The 22,869-nt window shown below is 38.6% G+C and overlaps 1 protein-coding gene across 1 annotated transcript in view; it reads left to right on the top strand.

Moving 5' to 3' along the window:
- The window catches only part of LOC127631606 (2-(3-amino-3-carboxypropyl)histidine synthase subunit 1-like), a 113,940-nt gene extending 97,549 nt beyond the window's left edge, over window positions 1-16,391 (top strand). The window contains exons 10-12 of the mRNA XM_052109857.1: window positions 9,701-9,779; window positions 13,789-13,923; window positions 15,494-16,391. Of these exons, the coding sequence (XP_051965817.1) occupies window positions 9,701-9,779; window positions 13,789-13,923; window positions 15,494-15,574 (295 nt within the window). The 3' untranslated portion in view covers window positions 15,575-16,391. The remainder of the gene's footprint in view (window positions 1-9,700; window positions 9,780-13,788; window positions 13,924-15,493) is intronic.
- The last annotated feature ends 6,478 nt before the right edge of the window (window positions 16,392-22,869 follow it).

The following is a 22,869-nucleotide window of genomic DNA, read 5'->3' as shown; positions in this document are numbered from 1 at the left end:
GCTCAAGCACTGAATGCACTCAACTCGATTTTCTGCACGATATAGTGGATCCACAAAGTGGCAATACTCACATTTGAGCCATTGCTGTCACAAAGAAACACTAAAAGAAGATGTAATTGCCGGAAATATCAGGAGACGGTGGTAAAACAAAACAACAGTAGATCTGCACGTCAAGATTGCGTGTTTGAGGAGGTCAGGAGATACTTGCATTTGTATAACTCAAGTCTGATGGAATATAAAGACATCTTTATGGGTCTAAACTCCTGAAGAGAAATAGTTTGGTGTCTCGCAGCCGTCGTAGTGCACATATGGCAACCGCTTGTGTATGCACGCACCGTCAACTGAAGTATACTTTGACAGGCTCACGTTGGACTACGCAGACACTGAGCGTTTGCATCAAAATCCAAGTATACTTTGGGCTTTAGGAAACCATGCTGGTGGAATGTCTTCAGTATGTGGCGACTCACAACTTGCACTGTCACTCCATTCTCAACCTTTTTACATAGCACCACAATTGAACAAGAAACCATAACCATGTCTACGAGCCTGGATCAGTACAAAACTGCATGGTTACACAACAACCATGCCCTTAGGGAAATCTTATTGGTCGAAAATCCTATTTTACACTGTAGTTTATTAAACATCAATTGTGTTATGATTGGCTGTTATTGTGCCACGTTGCACAGCAGTTTTATGTGGACAGACTAGTGAATGCATGGTATACTGGTGCTACTGTAGTATTGCAATACTAAAGCTTCAAAATACTTGTGGTGCCACAGTATTGTTTAAATGGTAGTACCTTTAATACGGTTCAAATCAAATCACTTTATTTTCACACTACCATGTACACAAGTGCAACAGTAGGTGAAATTCTTGTGTGCAGTTTCGAGCAACATAGCAGTCATGACAGTGACGAGACATATACCAATTACGGTAAACAACATCACAACACAATTTACATATCAAATGTACACATACTTACACAACACAATAATTATATACAATGCACAGTAAACAATACACACAATATAGAATACACAATATACAATACAGTAAGTAAAGAGTATATGAAATATATATATACAGTGAGGAAAATAAGTATTTGAACACCCTGCTATTTTGCAAGTTCTCCCACTTGGAAATCATGGAGGGGTCTGAAATTGTCATCGTAGGTGCATGTCCACTGTGAGAGACATAATCTAAAAACAAAAAGAAATCACAATGTATGATTTTTTAACTATTTATTTGTATGATACAGCTGCAAATAAGTATTTGAACACCTGTCTATCAGCTAGAATTCTGACCCTCAAAGACCTGTTAGTCTGCCTTTAAAATGTCCACCTCCACTCCATTTATTATCCTAAATTAGATGCACCTGTTTGAGGTTGTTAGCTGCATAAAGACACCTGTCCACCCCATACAATCAGTAAGAATCCAACTACTAACATGGCCAAGACCAAAGAGCTGTCCAAAGACACTAGAGACAAAATTGTACACCTCCACAAGGCTGGAAAGGGCTACGGGGAAATTGCCAAGCAGCTTTGTGAAAAAAGTTCCACTGTTGGAGCAATCATTAGAAAATGGAAGAAGCTAAACATGACTGTCAATCTCCCTCAGACTGGGGCTCCATGCAAGATCTCACCTCGTGGGGTCTCAATGATCCTAAGAAAGGTGAGAAATCAGCCCAGAACTACACGGGAGGAGCTGGTCAATGACCTGAAAAGAGCTGGGACCACCGTTTCCAAGGTTACTGTTGGTATTACACCAAGACGTCATGGTTTGAAATCATGCATGGCACGGAAGGTTCCCCTGCGTAAACCAGCACATGTCAAGGCCCGTCTTAAGTTTGCCAATGACCATTTGGATGATCCAGAGGAGTCATGGGAGAAAGTCATGTGGTCAGATGAGACCAAAATAGAACTTTTTGGTCATAATTCCACTAACCGTGTTTGGAGGAACAAGAATGATGAGTACCATCCCAAGAACACCATCCCTACTGTGAAGCATGGGGGTGATAGCATCATGCTTTGGGGGTGTTTTTCTGCACATGGGACAGGGCTGACTGCACTGTATTAAGGAGAGGATGACCGGGGCCATGTATTGCGAGATTTTGGGGAACAACCTCCTTCCCTCAGTTAGAGCATTGAAGATGGGTCGAGGCTGGGTCTTCCAACATGACAATGACCCGAAGCACACAGCCAGGATAACCAAGGAGTGGCTCTGTAAGAAGCATATCAAGGTTCTGGCGTGGCCTAGCCAGTCTCCAGACCTAAACCCAATAGAGAATCTTTGGAGGGAGCTCAAACTCCGTGTTTCTCAGCGACAGCCCAGAAACCTGACTGATCTAGAGAAGATCTGTGTGGAGGAGTGGGCCAAAATCCCTCCTGCAGTGTGTGCAAACCTGGTGAAAAACTACAGGAAACGTTTGACCTCTGTAATTGCAATATTAACATTGATTTTCTCAGGTGTTCAAATACTTATTTGCAGCTGTATCATACCAATAAATATTTAAAAAAATCATACATTGTGATTTCTGGATTTTCTTTTTTAGATTATGTCTCTCACAGTGGACATGCACCTACGATGACAATTTCAGACCCCTCCATGATTTCTAAGTGGGAGAACTTGCAAAATAGCAGGGTGTTCAAATACTTATTTTCCTCACTGTATATATATAAAGTAGTTGTATTGAGGAGAATATGTTGACAGTCCAGTGTGAGATTATAGATTAATAAAGTGCAGTGCTAATTATTGATCCTGATAGATCAAGTGTTCAACAGTCTGACTGCTTGGGGGAAGAAGCTGTCATGTATTCGGCTGGTGCGGGTCCTGATGCTGCGATACCGCCTGCCTGATGGTAGCAGTGAGAACAGACCATGACTCGGGTGGCTGGAGTCTCTGATGATCCTCCAAGCTTTTTTCACACACCGCCTGGTTTATATTTTCCTGGAGGGAGGGAAGCTCACCTCCGATGATGTTTCTGGCAGTTCGCACTACCCTTTGCAGGGCTTTGCAGTTGTGGGCGGTGCTATTGGCGTACCAGGCGGTGATGCAGCCAGTCAGGATGCGCTCTACAGTACTAGTGTAGAACCGTGTGAGGATGTGTTGGTTCATTCCAAACTTCCTTAGCCGTCTCAGGAAGTTGAGGGAGAGGTTGTGCTCCTGACACCAGCGTGTCAGAGTGTGCACCTCCTCTCTGTAGGCCGTTTCATCATTGTCAGTGATCAGACCTACCACCGTCGTATCATCAGCAAACTTAATGATGGCATTTGAGCTATGTGTTGCCACACAGTCATGTGTGTACAGGGAATACAGGAGTGGGCTGAGAACACAGCCCTGCGGGGCTCTAGTGTTGAGGGTCAGTGATGAGGAGATGTTGCTGCCCATTCTAACCACCTAACGTCTGCCTGACAGGAAATCCAGGATCCAGCTGCACAGCGAGCTGTTTAAGCCCATGTTGTACCATAAGTTGTGTTGTATATACGGTATTAAATATTATTTTCACCAAGAATATACACTTTCTTAATTTAAAGGTGCACTCAGTAACTTTGGTCTTTGTGTTATCTTGGAATTACACTGACATCTAGTTGTTTGGATGCAGCATCATTTAAAATCAATAGTTTTCAGTTTAAGATGCCATTGTAGAAATGTAGCATTCACAGTCAGCCATGCTTACTTAAATCAATGACTGAAAGTGTCAAATAACAGGGCGGTTACTGAGATTAAGCGAGAAGTAATGGAGGCTGCTAACATGGCAGCCTCCATGTGTGGACCCTCTCTCTCCATGTAGAATAAAACAGCTTTTATAAGGTTACTGATATGACTGGAGTATTTACTTTAATGTGAGTGGTCATGATTTCATACTTATATTGCAAAATTACAGTTCATATCTTTAGGAGTTAATCGTTTTAATGAAGAATAAGTTACTGAATGCACCTTAATCTAAATGCTTTATTTTCAACAGATTTACCATTTTTCTGAAAAATTTTACTTTGCACTTGTTTATTTTTTTTCCAATTACTAATGTATGGTGGCGGTAACTTCGCACTTATGATCAGGGCTGCGTTTCCCAAAAGCATTGTAAGCATTGGCACCAATGGTCTCTAAAATCAACTTAAGCTTGCAATGCTTTTGGGAAACGCAGCCCAGATCGGTTTGGTCATGGTTTGATCACGTCCCTGAGCCGTTGGATCAAACTGGTGTGCGTGTAATCTGCATTTGTGCTGCTGCTTTAAGGTGTTGTAATAATGAAACAGGCTTTTCAATGTTACACTATCTTTTATGTTATAAACATTCAAATAATCACTGAATAATAGAAGTTTAAAACAGTTGCCGTTTGAACTGGCTTGTTTTGATGCTGTTTTGATTTTTCACATCAAACTAAGAATGTGTAAGTAACAAGTTAGTCCATTTGAGACTTCTGGTTCATCCATCAGTTATTTTCACCACTTCAACAAGTGGAATGGCTAGTTTCTAAGAACCACTATAACAAACTGTGTTAATAATTAACACACTATCATGTGGTATCATGATACTTAAGCTGGTGTAGTAATATATGTATAGTAATATAGTATAGTATAGTAACAGCTATTTATTAAAGTTCACAGGCTATTAGCTAACCTGCTTCTTCCTGCTTATACATCCAAAGCAATGGGAGAAATGTTCACGTCTTTGTGAAAACTTCAGACAGTTTTCATTTTTTTTTTCACCAGAGCAGAGCATTCAACCAGCCTTCATCGCCTTGTATATGTGCCCTTTATTGTAAGCCTAATGTAATTACATATCTCTGTCGGCTTTAAGTGATGTTTGGAGGCACCGGCACCCACTTCCCTGTGGATCGGAAAGGTTAATTGCGCTATTGTATGCAGCAGGTCGAGTGGCTAATTAAAACACATTATTTTCACGGCAAGAGAGGAGAGCCGTCTGGGGCTGCTGCTACCACCAGTGCAAGAAAACCCCCCGCAGTCATCGCAGACCTCCTATTCCTCTTCCTCCTCCAATTAGACTCATTCATGTGAAGTATCGACCCCCAACCTTCTCTCAACGGCTAGGGGATCAGCAGGAAGGTGCCTTCATCAGGTCTGCCTTCACATGCTGATGGGACCACTTCAGCGGAAGCAAAACAGGCATCATTACATGTCTTTGACCTCTCCTCTTCTCCCAGTGGATGGCACGCAGCAGAAGTGGATTCGGAGAATTGGCTTGATGTGGACAGACGGAGGAGTGAGTCTGTGCTTGTATGGCTCCCTGCAGCGAGGGCTGTCTCTGGCAAGGGGACAGATGCTGCCTCTGATAGGCCTGTAAATTGAGTTTGGTGGCTTGCTGAGGTTCCCGATGTAGCCTAACCCCTCTTGCTTATTTGTGAGCCGATTCTACTACAGATGCTAGTATTTACTGCTCATCCCTATGTCTGTCTAGGTTCTTTATAGGCCTGCACTGGACTTCTGAGGAAGAGCACCATTCCTCTTCTTCTTGCAAAATCTCTGTATGCTTTCTGGTGCTTTATTTTGTTCATGCTTTTATGGTCTTGGCTTTGGGATTTGTCTAAATCTAGAGAAAACCCTTGATGGGAAGTGCACACAGTAGTCAAGAAAAGAAGCATTTGTATCTAGTGTCAACTCCGATGGCCTGCCCATATGTCTGATACATACTTAACTCAAATGTCAAGTGCACACTTCAAGACTGGGGCTCATCACCCTGCACACATTTAAAGATTCACCATTTGTTATCTGTTGTGTTGAAGTGCAGATGAGGTGCATCAATTACAAGATGATTCTTCTCTCCGACAGTTTCAATCTCTGAATTAATTCTCACACAGGCTTGCACACATTTTAACTTGAGAATTGATTCTTGATGTCAACAAATAATATGGAAGTAAGGCTTATGGTTGTTTTTTCTATTATTTCCACAAAATGGGAAGAAAGAAAATGATCTGAAAGATATGGATGAAACAGTGCTTGGGAAGATTACAACGTTCAAAATTTGGTGCCTTTTCACTTATTACTATTCACAGTAAGTAAAAAGCAAAATGCGTCAAAAAAGCAAAATGCGTCAAAAGCAAAATCTGTACATTATTCCAAACTTTTGGCCGCCAGTGTATATAGTATATTTAAAATATCCTTCGTTGCTTGCAGTCTATCCATAATTATTTGTCTTGACCTGGATATACCATAGTCTATATTCTCCTAATTGTATTCCATGCTGTTTGTAGTGCAACACACACTCATACAAATGCATACAAATGGATCTTAACAGACTAAAGAAGGCATCAAGATTTTCCTCTTTTTTTTTGCTGTTTTCTCCATTAGCACTAATGGGAGAAAATGGGAGACTTTGCTGTGGCATGCTCATCCTTTAACATAGAGTGTATATATGTTTGTCTTTATTGCCTGCTTTAATCACTGGTCGTGGCAGGAGCACGGTTGTAATAGTGCTTTATGTGCTTCTCCTGCCCCTTCCATAACTCAGCCAGCACTGTTTTTTTTAAATCAAGTAATGGGAATAAAAAATATATTGACTTCTAAAGCCACTTTTTGCATTGTCTCTAATCAATGCGTTTCTCAACTGCCACAATAAAAAAAAAAAATTCTATCTGAATATATTACAAAAATGTTTAGACTAATTAGAATCATCTATTATTCATATAGAATTATCCTTATTTAAGGGGCCTTTCTCAGCAAATATTAATAAATGTATTCATTTGATTAATTAATCAACATGTCATGTAAGGAACTCATTTACAAATTTTAATCGATTGAGAGTCGTAATATAATAACACTTCTAAATACATGTAGTGTACACACTTTTTGCACTCATTTCATAGTGTTGTCCGTTTAATCTTTTTGTGGAGGTTTTGCTTACCACTTTGTTGCATGGCAGTCTGTTATTATGCTAGCATTTATTCAGATTTACACACCATTAAATATCACGTTAAAAAAAGAACTGTCTGGACTCCTTTCTGCCTACTGTAAGTAAGCGGTTCTTGGCTACAGTGAGCCCCAATATGGGTCAGACCTTAAGCGGAAAAATCTGGCTGTGCAAGACTAACTGAATCCACACAAACAGTAGTTAAAAAGGGCAGCTGTAGCATCAATCTGTGCCCAATTAAAAATAACTTCTGCTCATAGTCTAATCAGTTTTTTTTATGAATCATTATCAGGGGAAAAGGGTTCAGTAATGTACTGTCATGATTTGTTTGCCTTTGGGGAGTGTGGATCATTTGGCAACAGGCATGCCATGATGCAAACTTCTGGAGCAACTAAGGATTAATTGTCACGCTCAAGGCAAAGATGAGAGAGGGGTCATGAGGTTCCAGTACTTGCAAACATCCTTGACTGGGATTCAAACCAGCAACCCTTTGATTTGCATTATGGATTTATTACTCACTGATACTTTCTTAACCCAGTTATCAGTATTCAAGGTGAAGTCACAGTCAATCCTGGCTAGAGGAGAGAACAGCAAGTAAAAATAAACTTGGCAGCATCTTCCACCTTTATAAACCCTTAAATAGTGTTGTGCATCACTATTTTTTCAGCATCATGACAGCAAACCTGCAGATATGTCAGATTTAAGGTGTGTCAAGATTAAAAAAGGCACTCTGTGTGAATGGTAGAGCACGTCCCGTGTTAACGCCCCTTTGTAGTATGTTTATATTTAAGATTTGCAAGTGTGTAGTTTATCCACATGTGTGCAAAGACCTGAAGATGTTCCGTTAATTTGCATTAGTTATTGGAATTCTCACAATTCCAGCTCCACTGATTCTGTATTCATAACATGCATTCTCACTCCCTCTTGCTCTATTTGCCAGCGATCACTCATACTATTCCTCGACTTCCTCAGCCCAGCCTCACCTCTCATGTCACTGTTATTCATTTCTGTCCCTCCTCTTTTTCATTCTCTATCTATCTCCCTGTTTCTCTCTTTCTTATTCTCTCTCTTCCTCTACCACCCAGTCTGGCTGCTATGTAGGGTAGCTCCGTGGAGACTAGGGCATTGCAGTGTAGTTGTTCTTGCTCACCTAACCTTTCTTATCGCTGTCTCTTTCTCTCTCTCCCCCTCTCTTTTCTCAGCTCTCTCTCTCTCACACACTCGCTTTATTTTATTTGACACCACAGTTGTGTAAATAATAATGCTTTGGATGGAAGCTTTAGGGCAGTGCAGATTTACTCTCATATTTACAGGAGAGAGCATCAGCTCTGCACATCAATGCAGCTCATATTAACATTCACATTCTCTCTGCAAGCCAAGTTGTGCTCTTCCTCCCCAATTTTGTGTGTGTGTGTGTGTGTGTGTGTGTGTGTGTGTGTGTGTGTGTGTGTGTGTGTGTGTGCGCGGCGTGCGTGCGTGCGTGCGTGCGTGCGTGCTTGCGTGTGTTTCTCCTGCTCCCTTTCATTCCTTTGCACACGTATATTCAATAATATAAGGCCTTGGCTTTAAATTTTATCAGATTTTGTTAAATATTTTATAATGTATTTGTTATAAGGGTCATGGAAAACCTGGAAAAAACAGGACATTTTAAAATTGTGATTTCCAGACCTGAAAATGTCGTGAAAAAGACTTGAAAGGTCATGGAGAAGTCATAGAGTGCATTTACATGCACACCAGCTACTGCTAACTACTAAAGATCAGCTTATTCAAAAAATCTGACAATGCAAGAAAATTGTTGATGAGACAAATCTGATGTAAAGTGTTTACGCACATTGCTACCATATATTGGAATAAATAATACTACAGGGGCAAAGAGCAAACAGAGTCTGAATTGCAGGCTTTCAAAGACAGCATAATAAAAATGTATGTTTATCATAAGATTTTGAACATAAATAGTATTGTTTATGAATTATTGGAATCTTTTTTTTTTTACTTTGGTTTTCTTGAAAATGAGACCAGTATTTTGCAATTGGTCCACTGTATGTTTTTGATGTATGCTTTTAAATTTGCTTGTGAAAATGGCAGGCAATAGCCAAAATATGCAGCAGAGTTTAAGGGGTTAAGGCATTTAACATGACTACATGTTATCAGCTTAAGCATAATTGTTGTAAGAATGTGCATGTAAATGCTCTTATTGAGGATTCAAAAATATTTAATCAGCTAGAAAGTTCTCTATAAAGGGTGTTTACTTTGTTTGTTTTATCCAGTAGTCACAAAAGAGGGGTGGAAACCCTGGATATGCAAATATAATAGGTTTGAAACTTGACTAAGGTTAACAGTATACAGATTACAGTCAGCATAGCATGAAAATTGACACTATTTGCTTTATTCATACATCTGTCAAAATGTAATAACTTGCTCTGTCTCTAAACTGATTTTTCTTTTTGAATGAAAGCACCAAACATTCTTATTTTTCAACCACCTGGCATTTAGAGACCACGTATAGAGACCATGATCAGATCATGATAGATAAACTCAAGCCAAAAGTAAAGATCATGCTTCACTTTGAAATGTGACGTTATACAGAACTAAAATGTTTTTCTTTTTGACTATAAAGGCGAATTTATACTTACTGGGTGAAAATGCTTCTTTTAGTTCAGCTAAAAATTATGGCAAAATGCCATAAGTTTTTTTTTAGCTAACATATATGTTTGGTGATATTTCTCCTTTTCGTGCACATATCTGAAAATAATTGTCCATTACATAAATGAGGCTTACGATGTTTCCCTATGTCTCTCTCTCTCGCTCTCTCTTTACTCCTCTTCCCCTATAGGTGGGTGCAGATCGCTTGTCCCCGCCTCTCCATCGACTGGGGCACTGCTTTCTCCAAACCCTTGCTATCTCCGTATGAGGTATGCACCACCAAGTCCTCCATCTGCCTTCATTATCAAAGTAATGAGTAAGAGTAAAGAGTAAAAACCCTCACTGACCCCAAGAAACGCCTCGCCCTTCACACCATTGCAGGTGTTCAACTTTCCCCTGTCTGTCATGGTTGTCTGGCATAATAACAGGCTGTCTGATAGTTCGATTGCTGCCATTCATATTTGCCAACCTTTGGAGTGAATTTATGAATGATTGTTTTTGTGTGCACGCCTGCAGGAACATAAATGCTTTGTATGCATTAGTTTGTAAAAAGAACATGTCTATGTGCTCTCCAAAACAAACAACTACACACACACACACACACACCTTAATACTAGTGGTGTATTGTGCTCTGCAGAAGGAGTAGGGTTTGTTTACCTACCATTTCTACTCCACAGAGACAGATAGGAGATTCTGCTAGCTCAGGATAGAACAGTAGCTCCTCTCACTGGCCGACAAAGAACAATGCCTCTCCAAAAGCGTCTTTCTCTTGGTCACACTCATCAGCTGAACAGTGTACACTTAACACATCCAGAACCATCTCACATCAAAACAGGCCAGAATCAGACACTAAAGGAAAGTGTTTTTTTGTCTCAGTTAAAGTTAGTCATCTGAAAATCTAAATTCACTCATACTCTGGTTTTGAACTAGTTTAGTTTGTAAACAAGTCAGTGTTTTTTGTAACTAATCTTTTAAGTAAATGAAAATGTCTTATTCACTACCATTGTTTCGAAGGTAAATTACAAATGCATCAACAAATCAGTTGCGTCAATAATTGAATGACTCACTCATACCATAAAAGACACTAATTTGTCGCCACTTGGTCACTAAAAAAAATCAGTGAATAAAATCAAAATGAACAATGACTCAAAATCATCACCACTATTTTGAAAGCCATGAAACTCTAAGAAGCGGAATGATACGCATAGTGAAACGTCCTGGTGCTGTTGGACTGTTTATCAGCAATCTTGGAACACCATTTGTCCAATCAGATTCGATGACTAGCTTTTGTTGAAATGTAAATATATGCACTGGAAATTCACAACAAAAGATGTGCACTTTCCAACTAACTGACACACTACTTTTAATCTGCCAGTGGCTATACTGTATAAATATCATATATCAGCCAAATATCAGTTGATTAAACAGCTTGTCCAATATTTCGGTCTATCACTACAACATACTCACTGTACCCAGGGATGGATTACCAACTGGGCCAATAGGGCCAGTGCCCAGGTGCCAGTTGTCAGGTGTCCAGTTTGGCGATTCCCCCCGCTCGAAAACCCATCAACAATGAAAACGAAATTTGCCCCAGGGCCTTTGCAAGTTATAATCTGTCCCTGACTGTACCAGTAGAAGCTCATTTATGTTGAGATTTTTTTATGCCATCATTGCCCTCAGTGAATAATGATACTGCTCAGTGGAACCATATTGAGGCACTGCATAATCTTATGTGGCTCTCATATTGTACACGCCACTATAATCCATTTTCATTGCTGCTTGGCCCACGCCAGAATGCATTTGGTGTCGTAGAAGCTTTAAGCAAATACAACATTATGAGAATACATTAGAATGCAGCAATGACATGTTGATGTTTTGTGAAGGCCCACCCTATAATAATAAGAGTTACCTTGTTCCTGCTCAGGCAAAACTAAAATTAATGGCGTCTGTAGTGCTAGTTTTCTCTGAAACTGCCACCTTGAAGGGATGGTTCACCCAGAAATGAAACTTCTGTCATCATTTACGCACCCTCATATTGTCCCAAATCTATATGACTCTCTTCCTTCTGTAGAACACAATATAAGATGACAGAACATTAGTATCCTTCACCATTCACAATCACTGTGATTGTCATTATGCCCAACATCTACTTTGGTGCTCCTCTTAAGAAAAAAAACGTAATACGGTTTTGAACATCTTGAGCGTGAGTAACTGATTTACATTTTTGGGTGAACAATCCCTTTAGTGCTTCTCTTCTTGTTATTTCTCTTTCTGTGGAGTGACAATGAACAGATGAGGTAATGTAAATGAGTGTTTATGAGAAGTTAGAAAAAGAGAGGTAGAGAGAAGCCAGCGATTTACAGAGTGTCTCATGTTATATTTATAGTCAATATGACACACTTGCCTCTCTTGTCAGTGTCGGGATTAGCAGGTAGCTTATGCACAGCAGTGATGAAAAGCCTGTGAAAGGGATGGAGGGATGGATGCGTCAGAATGTCAGGGTTACTAAGGGAGGGAGGAATGGAAGAACAGAGAATGTAGGACTGAGCATGGTTGGCAGGTGAGATTTTCATCTAAAAGCTATTTATCCCATGACACACAAGGATGGATGGATGGATGGAAGGGAGGAAGGAAAGTGCTAGGCCATGACTTCAACATAATTATTTATTTTACAAATAGTTTAGAATGTTCTACAAGTTTTCTCTAGTATTAATAAAATATATGAAAATAAATTCCTATCTTGGATTGATAAAAGTGCTTTCCATGTTTGTCACACATATACTGTGGATCAAATGATCCTGTAAAGATTCAGAAAAAACTTCCATTGAAGCTCTTCTTATTGTACTTTACTGTTCAATCAATAATAAATAGTAACTGTGGTATGAAGATTTGAAGGGTATTTAAGAGAGATTTATAGAGAAGCGTTTCTTTGTGAGGTATTGCAGTATTGTCAGTGGAGAGATACAGTCCCTCACCAGAGACAGGTGGCGTTTGTCATTTCTCTCGCAGTATTAGAGCCGTATATTAGAGCATGCCGCACGTAAGAAGTGGACAGACGTCCCCACAGGCAGCTACAAACACAGTCCATCGATTATTCATATTAGCAGCTCAGTCTGATGAGTGAGATCCTCCCGAAGTTTATAATATATAATGTATCTGTCTAGATGTTGGGGTATTGTACATTCAGTCTGTCGTTATTGCAGAATAAACCCCAAAAGGTTTAGACAGAGCGACTGACTGACTGACTGACTGACTGACTGATGGATTGAATGACTGACTGACTGACATTGACTGACTGACTGACTGACTGACTGACTGATGGATTGACTGACTGACTGACTGACTGATGGATTGACTGACTGACTGATGGATTGATTGATTGATTGACTGACTGACTGACTGACTGATTGATTGATTGATTGATTGACTGACTGACTGACTGACTGACTGACTGACTGACTGACTGACTGATGGATTGACTGACTGACTGACTGGATTGATTGATTGATTGACTGACTGACTGACTGATTGACTGACTGACTGACTGACTGACTGACTGACTGACTGACTGACTGACTGACTGACTGACTGACTGACTGACTGACTGACTGATTGATTTAATGGATTGGTTAATTGACTGATGGATTGACAGGTAGATTTTTTTAAATGGTTCAAAATGTTTTGGAAATTCTCTCTAGAAGTAAAACAAAAAATTAAAGCAAAATGTCTCTCTGGGATTAAGAAAAGTGTTTGTTTATATGTCAAGTACATACTATTGTTTCAGAAGCCTCATGTATGAAGTGAGCAGACATGCCCATGGGTGAAGACAAACACAGCGTATTGATTATTCATATAAGCAGCTCAGTCGGATGGGTGAGATCCTGGCGGATTTTATATGATGTAGCCACATGCAAGTGGAACCCCTGCATTCCTCTGGAGGCTTGGTAATATATTAATCTCCATTTGTAGGTCACATGGAACATGGATCTCACCTGCACTCAGTCTCTGCTTGCCATATTTTGCCAGTGGGGAAGATCTTTTGAGCATTGGTAATATATCGAGTCAGCCTGGAGATTTGTTTGAAGTGTGCGAGCCATGTGATGTGCCCTCTTCGACTAGAAGCGCTGTGTTTGACTAGAGCTCCCTTTATATCCGTCAATATAGCTCCGCCATGTTGTTTTCTCAAGATTCTCCCTGTTCCTCAGGCTTACAGCCACAGTGGTTAATGCTGCTATCAGTTGAAGTCTTTGATTAACAATGTGTCTCTCATTTGCTCAGGCAGCAGTAGCCCTGCAGCAGGTTGGATGGCAGGAGGTGTATCCTATGGATTTCTATTCCAATCAGAGCCTGGGGGCTTGGACTCCTAATCACCAAGACATCCAACCAAAAAGGGCTGTACGCAAGCCGACGCAGGTGTGTGCGCGTGTGTTAGAATTTTAAGTTTCACTTGCATTGTGAGGCTCTTTATTTATCCCAATGGCTCTTTCAATGAAACAGCTTAATAAAGGGATTAAATAATTATAAAATGAGTATATAAAAATGTCATAAGGTTTCTGTGAGGGTTAGGGTATAGCTCAATTAAAAAAACAAAAACAAAAAAACAGTAGAACTCAACAAGTCCTCGTAATGATAGTATACCAACGTATGTTTGTGGAAAAAGTGCATGAGTGTGTCATTGCTTTTTCATATGTGCATATGAGAGATATGACAGTGATGTGTATGTATAATACTAGGTTTAGAGATAATTGTATTAATAAATTACATCTTTGCAAGGCAGATAGAGGTGAGGAGAAATGCTAAGTAATGTTATATTATATTACAGTGACACCTAGTGATACACTGCTAACAGAGTACCTGTTCTTGAACTAAAACATGACACTATTATTGAATAACTTAAACATTATTGAAGTGATAGCCTATTTGTGTATGGTCAAGTTTTTCCACTGTCATGGAAAACCTGGAAATATCAGGGAATTTAAAAATATGGACACTACAGTATTTACAGTCAGTTGTCGATCAAAAAATAATCATTTAATTCTTAAGGTTGAGATACAGCCATTTGAGTTAATATTTGCTTATTAATAGATGCTCTTTATGGAATGGACAGTTTTCTTAAAGAGACCGTACAGTCTTCATCAAATCAATTTAAATACTTGTAAATAGTAAAAATGATGCATGGAAAAAATAAACATGTTACCAAATACAATTTATGCAATATTATATCATATTTCTTTGATGGAATACATGGATTTGTTCCTTTTTGTAAAGTTAAAATGTAATAAATTATAAAAACTAATACAATATAATTATTAAATGTATGTTTTCGTAATATACATAGTTAGAAAGTCCCCAGTATAATTGACAGCATTAACTGGGAGAGAATGTCTTTCATATGTAAGCAAAGTGGACATTGTAACTGAAATTTACCCATATAAATCAATATCGAAATGCATCGGAATCGAATTGAATCGAGAGCTTGTGAATTGGAATCAAATCAGGATATCTGTATCAATACCAGCCCTATTACACATTAATCCAAATGACTGTAAAAATCATGGAAACTTCATGGAAATATCATGAAAAGTAATTGGTCAAAATGTGTGAACCCTGTATGATGCATTAGCAGAACCTCATGCAATCTGCATCCTCAGAAAGTTCAACAGATTTTCACAGAATTTAAACACTAGTTCTACACATTCCCAGCTCTTTCCATGTTCATTTATTAAATATTTTGGTTAGTTTGATTATGATTTCTTTCAGCCACAAATAAGAATGTAGTACTCTCAGCTCTGTCTACAACCGTGTTTAAACCAATTCCATTTTATCTGGGTTTACTCTTCAGTGAAAAGCAGATTAAAATGTATTTAGGATGAGTGTTCATTGTGCTCTTTTGTTGAAATTGAAAAGTTAATTTCAGTGTTGTTGTTATTAGTTGGACAATCCGTCACAATCTTCACCCTAATCTCCCTTCCACCTCCCACAGAAGCCACCTTCAGATGGCGGTCATGAGGAGAAAAGCTGTGGCCGTGAGCAAAGCGCCCCCTGTGGCTGTCAGGCAGAGTAAGCGAGTGGTCCGCTAGTCAAGCACATCTTCATGGGCAAATCAAAGCTCACATCTCTGTTGTCTCATTGTGGAGTTGTTGTACTGCCCTTTGTCCCAAAACCATTTGACTATTTCTTAGACGTATCACAAATGAGTTGTTAGACAGAACGTTAATCTTATTCAACATTTACTTTTATTGTGTCTTTTTTCCATGTAATCAAAGTGAATGGTGACTGAGGCTGTCATTCTGTCTAAAATCATCTTTTTTTGTCCTAAAAAAGAAATAAAGTAATATGGGTTTGGAACTTCACAAGGGTGAGTAAACAATGACAATTTATATTTTTGGATGAACTGTACTTTAAGCAGAGAGAGGGAGATACAAAAGTGGTAAAGAAAGAGAGACTGTGTGAGTATGCATGAGAGTGAGGAAGTCTTTATGTGTGTGTTTTGTGTGCTGTTATGTCTCTTGTGTGTGTGCGAGAAAGATATTCCATTGAAAATAGTGCTGACCCTGAATGCACAGCATTTTATTTTGCACCATGTGGGAGGCTTTAGTTAAATGTAATCATCTTGTCCTTCAGTTAGAAAGGAGCCGCCAACCACTTTACATACATGACCTTCAAACTTTCAAAATTACAAGAGGGAAATGAGCATGTATTTAGAATTATTCATCTGCAGAGGAAGATAATACTCATTCCGAGTTCCAGCTCAGGCTTTTACCTTTCCCATTATGTCATCAGTAGTTCTGCAACAAAAAGACTTTGTATCAGACTTTAAATGTTTTGTAGAGAACACGTTTAATTTATACAGAGAATAAAATTACATGTTTACTGTTTACTGTAAGACTTTGAATAACTGGTACAACATGAATGCCATTTTCTTTTATACTCTGTGAACAATGAAACCCTGGATGGATCGGTTGTTAAGTGAGACTCACTGAGCCAATTTCCCTAAACCGGATTAGGCCAAATCTTGGACGAACTTCCGCTGTCAGTAGTGATTTATTCATTGTAAAATCTTTTATGGTTTGAGACTACACATGATCTGTGTCCTGGAAAGCAGCTGTATCCCTTTAAATCTGCCACTGAAGATGCTAACTCGGCGTAATCATCACAGGCCTGTCAAAATATTTTAAGCCCCTTTAGTTGCCTTCTTGTAGATTTAATGTATTTTGATGGGACATTATTATTTATTGATCTGTTAAATTATTATATTTTTAATCAGGAGAATGCAATGAATGTATTTTGTGGTGTGGTTTTGTTGAGTTTGCCTGCAGATTATATCTTCAAATTGGTTTTAATCATTGTTAATATGTTACCTAGATCATTCTCTTGTCCAGCCAGTATTTATAAATGAAATTTTGGACTATTTTACTATCATTATTTATACATATTACCAGTTCTTTTTGTCATTGCAAATATTTTAAGCAGTGGGTCTCATCTGGTGGGTTGCAGGTAAATAAAATTAGATTTACCATATAAATCTTACATAGATTTTTATCAATGTTGGGTAAGTTACTCAAAAGAGAGAAATCCTGTACCTATTACAAATTACAACTCTAAAATTGAAATAATTTTGTTGTTTTTGTGGTAATATACTCAAAAGTATCTTAATTGAAAGTCAGTAACTGTAGTCTGATTGTAAGAATTGTAATTGTAGTTTGTTACATGATTTTTATTTTACTAAAAGTTTAAAATTCTAAAATTACAATAACTAATTACTTTGTCATCAGATTACACCCTGGTTATGATAGCAAAATACATAATCTTATCCATTTTTAAAAGGGAGGAGAAAATGCCTCCCATGTTTTTGATATTTTATAAAAGGTTGTACATCCAATCAATCTCTTTGGTTTTATGGCAGTATATCTGTCACATGGTGGACGAAATAGAAGGTAGAAGCTAGCTTTGGATAGGTTGCGTGGCATGCCCTCAAAAACTATAAACAAAACTAAGCGAGCTAACTGAAAATATGAACCAGACTATATTAAATAAAGATAAATACAATAATACTTGATTTTCAATGTAAAATTTGAATCCTGAAGCAAAACCAGTTGAGAACCACTGTTCTAAGGCTTTTTTTTTATTATTATTATATATTTTTTTATTTTTATACCTATATAAGAGATAAAGTGTGTAATTTCTGTGAAACTAGCATCAAAAAAAAAAAAAATCCTAGAAATATCAGTATCAAATTGCCATGTAGGTTTTCAGAATTCTCTGTGTCCACTAGATGATGCTGTCTGCCAAATCATACAGTGAGTGTTTCCTGATTGTCAAGCCTGAGCTATTTGCTGTAGATTGATTTACTGCTTTATTTTGCAGAACCTAGTGTACTTTAGTTGCTGGAGTGCAATTGCTTCCAGATGTAATGAGGATATCAGGATTTGCCTGACCCTGTCTCTCTCACACACACACGCACATTTCTGTGGCTGTAGGCATTCATTTCCTGTCTCATGGGAAGGGCACAAGAATTGACAGGAAGACCAGAGAGATGCTCAAGTTTCTCTTCTCCTCTTTGCCAATATATGCACACAGAGCTCATAAAAAAGAGCAGCAAAGGTTCATTAAGGGTCTGTTGATGTCTACCATATGTGCATCTGTTCTTCTGAAACAGTGAGACATTTCCGTAGCGTATTTTTACAAATAGTCAACTCTAGTAGTTTTTATTCCATACATTTTTGGTTTGTATTAGCGGTACTTTCAGGTCAACTCTTCTAAGATTTTGAGTGAGCTTATCAAACATTCTAGTGATTCACTTAATGCAATACTTAAAGCGTAAATCAGGGGCCTGGGTAGCACAGCGAGTATTGATGCTGACTACCACACTTGGAGTCGCGAGTTCAAATCCAGGGTGTGCAGAGTGACTCCAGCCAGGTCTTCTAAGCAACCAAATTGGCACTGTTGCTAGGGAGGGTAGAGTCACATGGGGTAATATCATCTTCTTGATTAGTAGTTCTCACTCTCAGTGGGGTGCCTGGTAAGTTGTGCATGGATCGTGGAGAGTAGCATGAGTCTCCACATGCTGGGAGTCTCCACTGTGTCGTGCACAAAGAGTCACGCGATAAGAAGCGTGGATTGACTGTTTCAGAAGCAGAGGCAACTGAGACTTGTCCTCCGCCACCTGGATTAAGGTAAGTAACCGTACCACCATGAGGAACTACTGAGTAGTGGGAATTGGGTATTCCAAATTGGGAGAAAAGAGGATACAAAAAAAAAGCGTAATTCATAAATGGAGCAATATTTGTAATATTAAGTGGTTACATCCCTGTAGTAAGTTTACTCCACCCTTACAAAAACTTTGGTGGAGCTATGGCATATGGAAGGTATCATAATGTAATACCATTTGGATATGTGCTGAACCACATACATGAACTAAATGATTACCACATATAGCATGATATTTACATAGTACTCTAAGGTATTGCAAATAATACAATGTTTTTGCCATGGCACATGTCCAAAAAACTGTTGTAAAATCATGCTACATTCTTTCATACTGTGCAACTCTTTTGTAAGTGTATTCTTAAAAATAGGGCCCGATATCTGAAACCACTATAAAGATTTAAAGTGCTAATGCACATGTGCTTCCATATTTCTCAACTGTGTATTTTATTCTGTAAAGTGTGTGTGCGTGTGTACATATGTGTCTGAGCTTTTGTCTCTGTTCCCATCAGATTTGAGCTCTTGAAGCTGGCAGCTTTTGTGAAGTGTCTGGCAAAGTGTTTATATTCCTGATACAGGAAACGCTGAATCACCTCTGTTGCTATCAAGTTTCTGTGCCTTATTTTCTCTTCCGCCTTCCATTTTCTCAAATGGTATTGTTTTCAGTTTATTTCCTAATTGCATACTTCTTTTTATAACTTTCTCGCAATAGAGGCCATGCGTGTTGTTTTGTGTGTGTGACGTGGCTGTGGTTTTGATATTGAGGAGGAGCATTTCACTGGTCCAGTATAGCAACATAAAAATAAGAGGGCTCAAAATGGGCTTTACTGCCTTACCCAAACCCCATACCTAACAGAGTCCCAAAGTATGAAATGAAACTGAAAGTGTATGTTATGTATGACGGATGAGTTTTAGTAGGTGATGAGAGAGACTTATCTGATTGGCTGTTGCAAAATTCGTAATACCTAACTTATACCATTTCAGGTTTCTAATACAGTGAGTGACAGAAAACTTGCCACAACTTCTCTCTTCTGATGGTAGTAATTCATTGCTCTCTAATTTTGTTTAAGTTTTTTACGTTTTGGAGCAAATGCATAAGCAAAAATAATTTTTGCAGTTGGTCTCCCTTTCACTCCCATTCACCACTACCGAGGTTTACCCTGCAATCCTTTACTTCCACCTTCCAAAACCCAGAAGCATGAAAAGGGTCCATAGCAACAAAAACTACCACAGCACTTTCCTAAACATATGGAAGCCTTTTCTGCCATGTCAAATAAAAAACGAATCCAGCACACAGGTGATTATTGTGAGATAATATCGAATTATTTCCCAATATTTCCCGAGATATCCCAATATTTCGTAATAATATTTAAATATTTTGAGAGATCATATTATTATGAGGTAATTTCTCATTATTTTGTGAAACTCTCATATATATATGAGAGTATATATATATATATATATATATATATATATATATATATATATATATATATATATATGTATATGTATATATATACACTCACCTAAAGGATTATCTGGAACACCTGTTCAATTTCTCATTAATGCAATTATCTAATCAACCAATCACATGGCAGTTGCTTCAATGCATTTAGGGGTGTGGTCCTGGTCAAGACAATCGCCTGAACTCCAAACTGCATGTCAGAAGGGAAAGAAAGGTGATTTACGCAATTTTGAGCGTGGCATGGTTGTTGGTGCCAGACGGGCCGGTCTGAGTATTTCACAATCTGCTCAGTTACTGGGATTTTCACACACAACCATTTCTAGGGTTTACAAAGAATGGTGTGAAAAGGGAAAAACATCCAGTATGAAGCAGTCCTGTGGGCGAAAATGCCTTGTTGATGCTAGAGGTCAGAGGAGAATGGGCCGACTGATTCAAGCTGATAGAAGAGCAACTTTGCCTGAAATAACCACTCGTTACAACCGAGGTATGCAGCAAAGCATTTGTGAAGCCACAACACGCACAACCTTGAGGCGAATGGGCTTCAACAGCAGAAGACCCCACCGGGTACCACTCATCTCCACTACAAATAGGAAAAAGAGGCTACAATTTGCAAGAGCTCACCAAAATTGGACAGTTGAAGACTGGAAAAATGTTGCCTGGTCTGATGAGTCTCGATTTCTGTTGAGACATTCAGATGGTAGAGTCAGAATTTGGCGTAAACAGAATGAGAACATGGGTCCATCATGCCTTGTTACCACTGTGCAGGCTGGTGGTGGTCGTGTAATGGTGTGGAGGATGTTTTCTTGGCACACTTTAGGCCCCTTAGTGCCAATTGGGCATCGTTTAAATGCCACGGCCTACCTGAGCATTGTTTCTGACCATGTCCATCCCTTTATGGCCACCATGTACCCATCCTCTGATGGCTACTTCCAGCAGGATAATGCACCATGTCACAAAGCTTGAATCATTTCAAATTGGTTTCTTGTACATGACAATGAGTTCACTGTACTAAAATGGCCCCCACAGTCACCAGATCTCAACCCAATAGAGCATCTTTGGGATGTGGTGGAACGGGAGCTTCGTGCCCTGGATGTGCATCCCACAAATCTCCATCAACTGCAAGATGCTATCCTATCAATATGGGCCAACATTTCTAAAGAATGCTTTCAGCACCTTGTTGAATCAATGCCACGTAGAATTAAGGCGGTTCTGAAGGCGAAAGGGGGTCAAACACAGTTTTAGTATGGTGTTCCTAAGAATCCTTTAGGTGAGTGTATATACTCTATACCTCTGGATAGACCTCAATGATTGCATCCATAGTCACGTTCATTCTCTGTTGTTATATACATTCACTAAGATAACTGTGCCTTTGTGAGCAGAACTGAAAAAGCATGAGCAGGGAGGCCAACAATCCTGGCTCAGTTACAACAGTTCTGTCTGGAGGAATGGGTACAAATTCCAGCAACTTATTGTGAGAAGCTTGTGGTAGGCAACCCAAAATGAACTGACCTAAGACAGGGAATGTTTTCTATTATTAAATGTCAGGAATTGTGAAAAACTGAGTTTAAATGTATTTGGCTATGGTGTATGTAAACTTCCAACTGTATATATATATATATATATATATATATATATATATGTGTGTGTATATATATATATATATATATATATATATATATATATATACATACAGTCGGAAGTTTACATACACCTTATATGATGTGATCACTTCTAAAAAGGTGATACCCCTGAATGCTGACGCAATAATTTGAGATATTATGACATTATTTTGAAATGGTAATCTTGGAATATTGCAATATTCTTTTTTTAAATAATTAGATATTCTCTCAAAATATTGAGATATTTTTTTTTCTTTCGAAATAATGAGATATCTCAAAATAATGACTTGTGTGCTGGATTTATTTATTTATTTTTAATGTGGTGGAAATGGGCTTCCATATACTGCCCTACAAAGCAAAAACGCAGAGTGCAGAACTGAGAAAAATGACTTTAAAGTTATCCTGTCATCCAGCCTAAGTAGTTGTAGGTAGATTATTGGACATGTGGCTGTTTTGTTACTTTATATTAGCTTATTCTTTGTACATATCAATCCTCATATTTAATTTGATATTTTACCCCTATTTTGCAGTTACTGTATTCTTGCTTTGTATTACTTACCAAAAACGTGGCACCATACCAAGGAAAAAGGCGGTAACTACAGATTCTCCAAAAACTATTTTGCCACAACTTGGGCTCTGGGTGTGTTTTACACTGTATTTGAAATAATTGGAACCATTTGTTTTCCTGAACATGGATATACCAAACCCAAACTAATTTGACCATTTTAGGTCAATATTTTCCACCCAGAAGCTGTTCTGATGCTGAAACGGCTGCTTAAAGTCTCACATTGCTAAGCTGTGTCAAGGCCCAAATTGGGAAAATTTATTTTGAATAGGACCACATGCTTTTCTAGTTATTGAATATTTTTCCACCGCTGGTTGGATTATAACTTTGTGACATGAACAACAAAATGATGACATGGCATCGGCGATGATGTGAAGTTACAGAGGATAAAGTTACAGCTAGGAGCAGGGAGGATCAGGGGCAGGTAAGCAAAGCTATTTAAAACATCAGCCTGTCAATTAGCATAATGCTATCTGAATGGACCTCTGAGAGGAAGTCCCGCC

Source organism: Xyrauchen texanus, chromosome 38, assembly GCF_025860055.1.
Source record: "Xyrauchen texanus isolate HMW12.3.18 chromosome 38, RBS_HiC_50CHRs, whole genome shotgun sequence".
Lineage (NCBI taxonomy): Eukaryota > Metazoa > Chordata > Actinopteri > Cypriniformes > Catostomidae > Xyrauchen > Xyrauchen texanus.
This window is presented reverse-complemented; position numbering and strand designations above follow the sequence as displayed.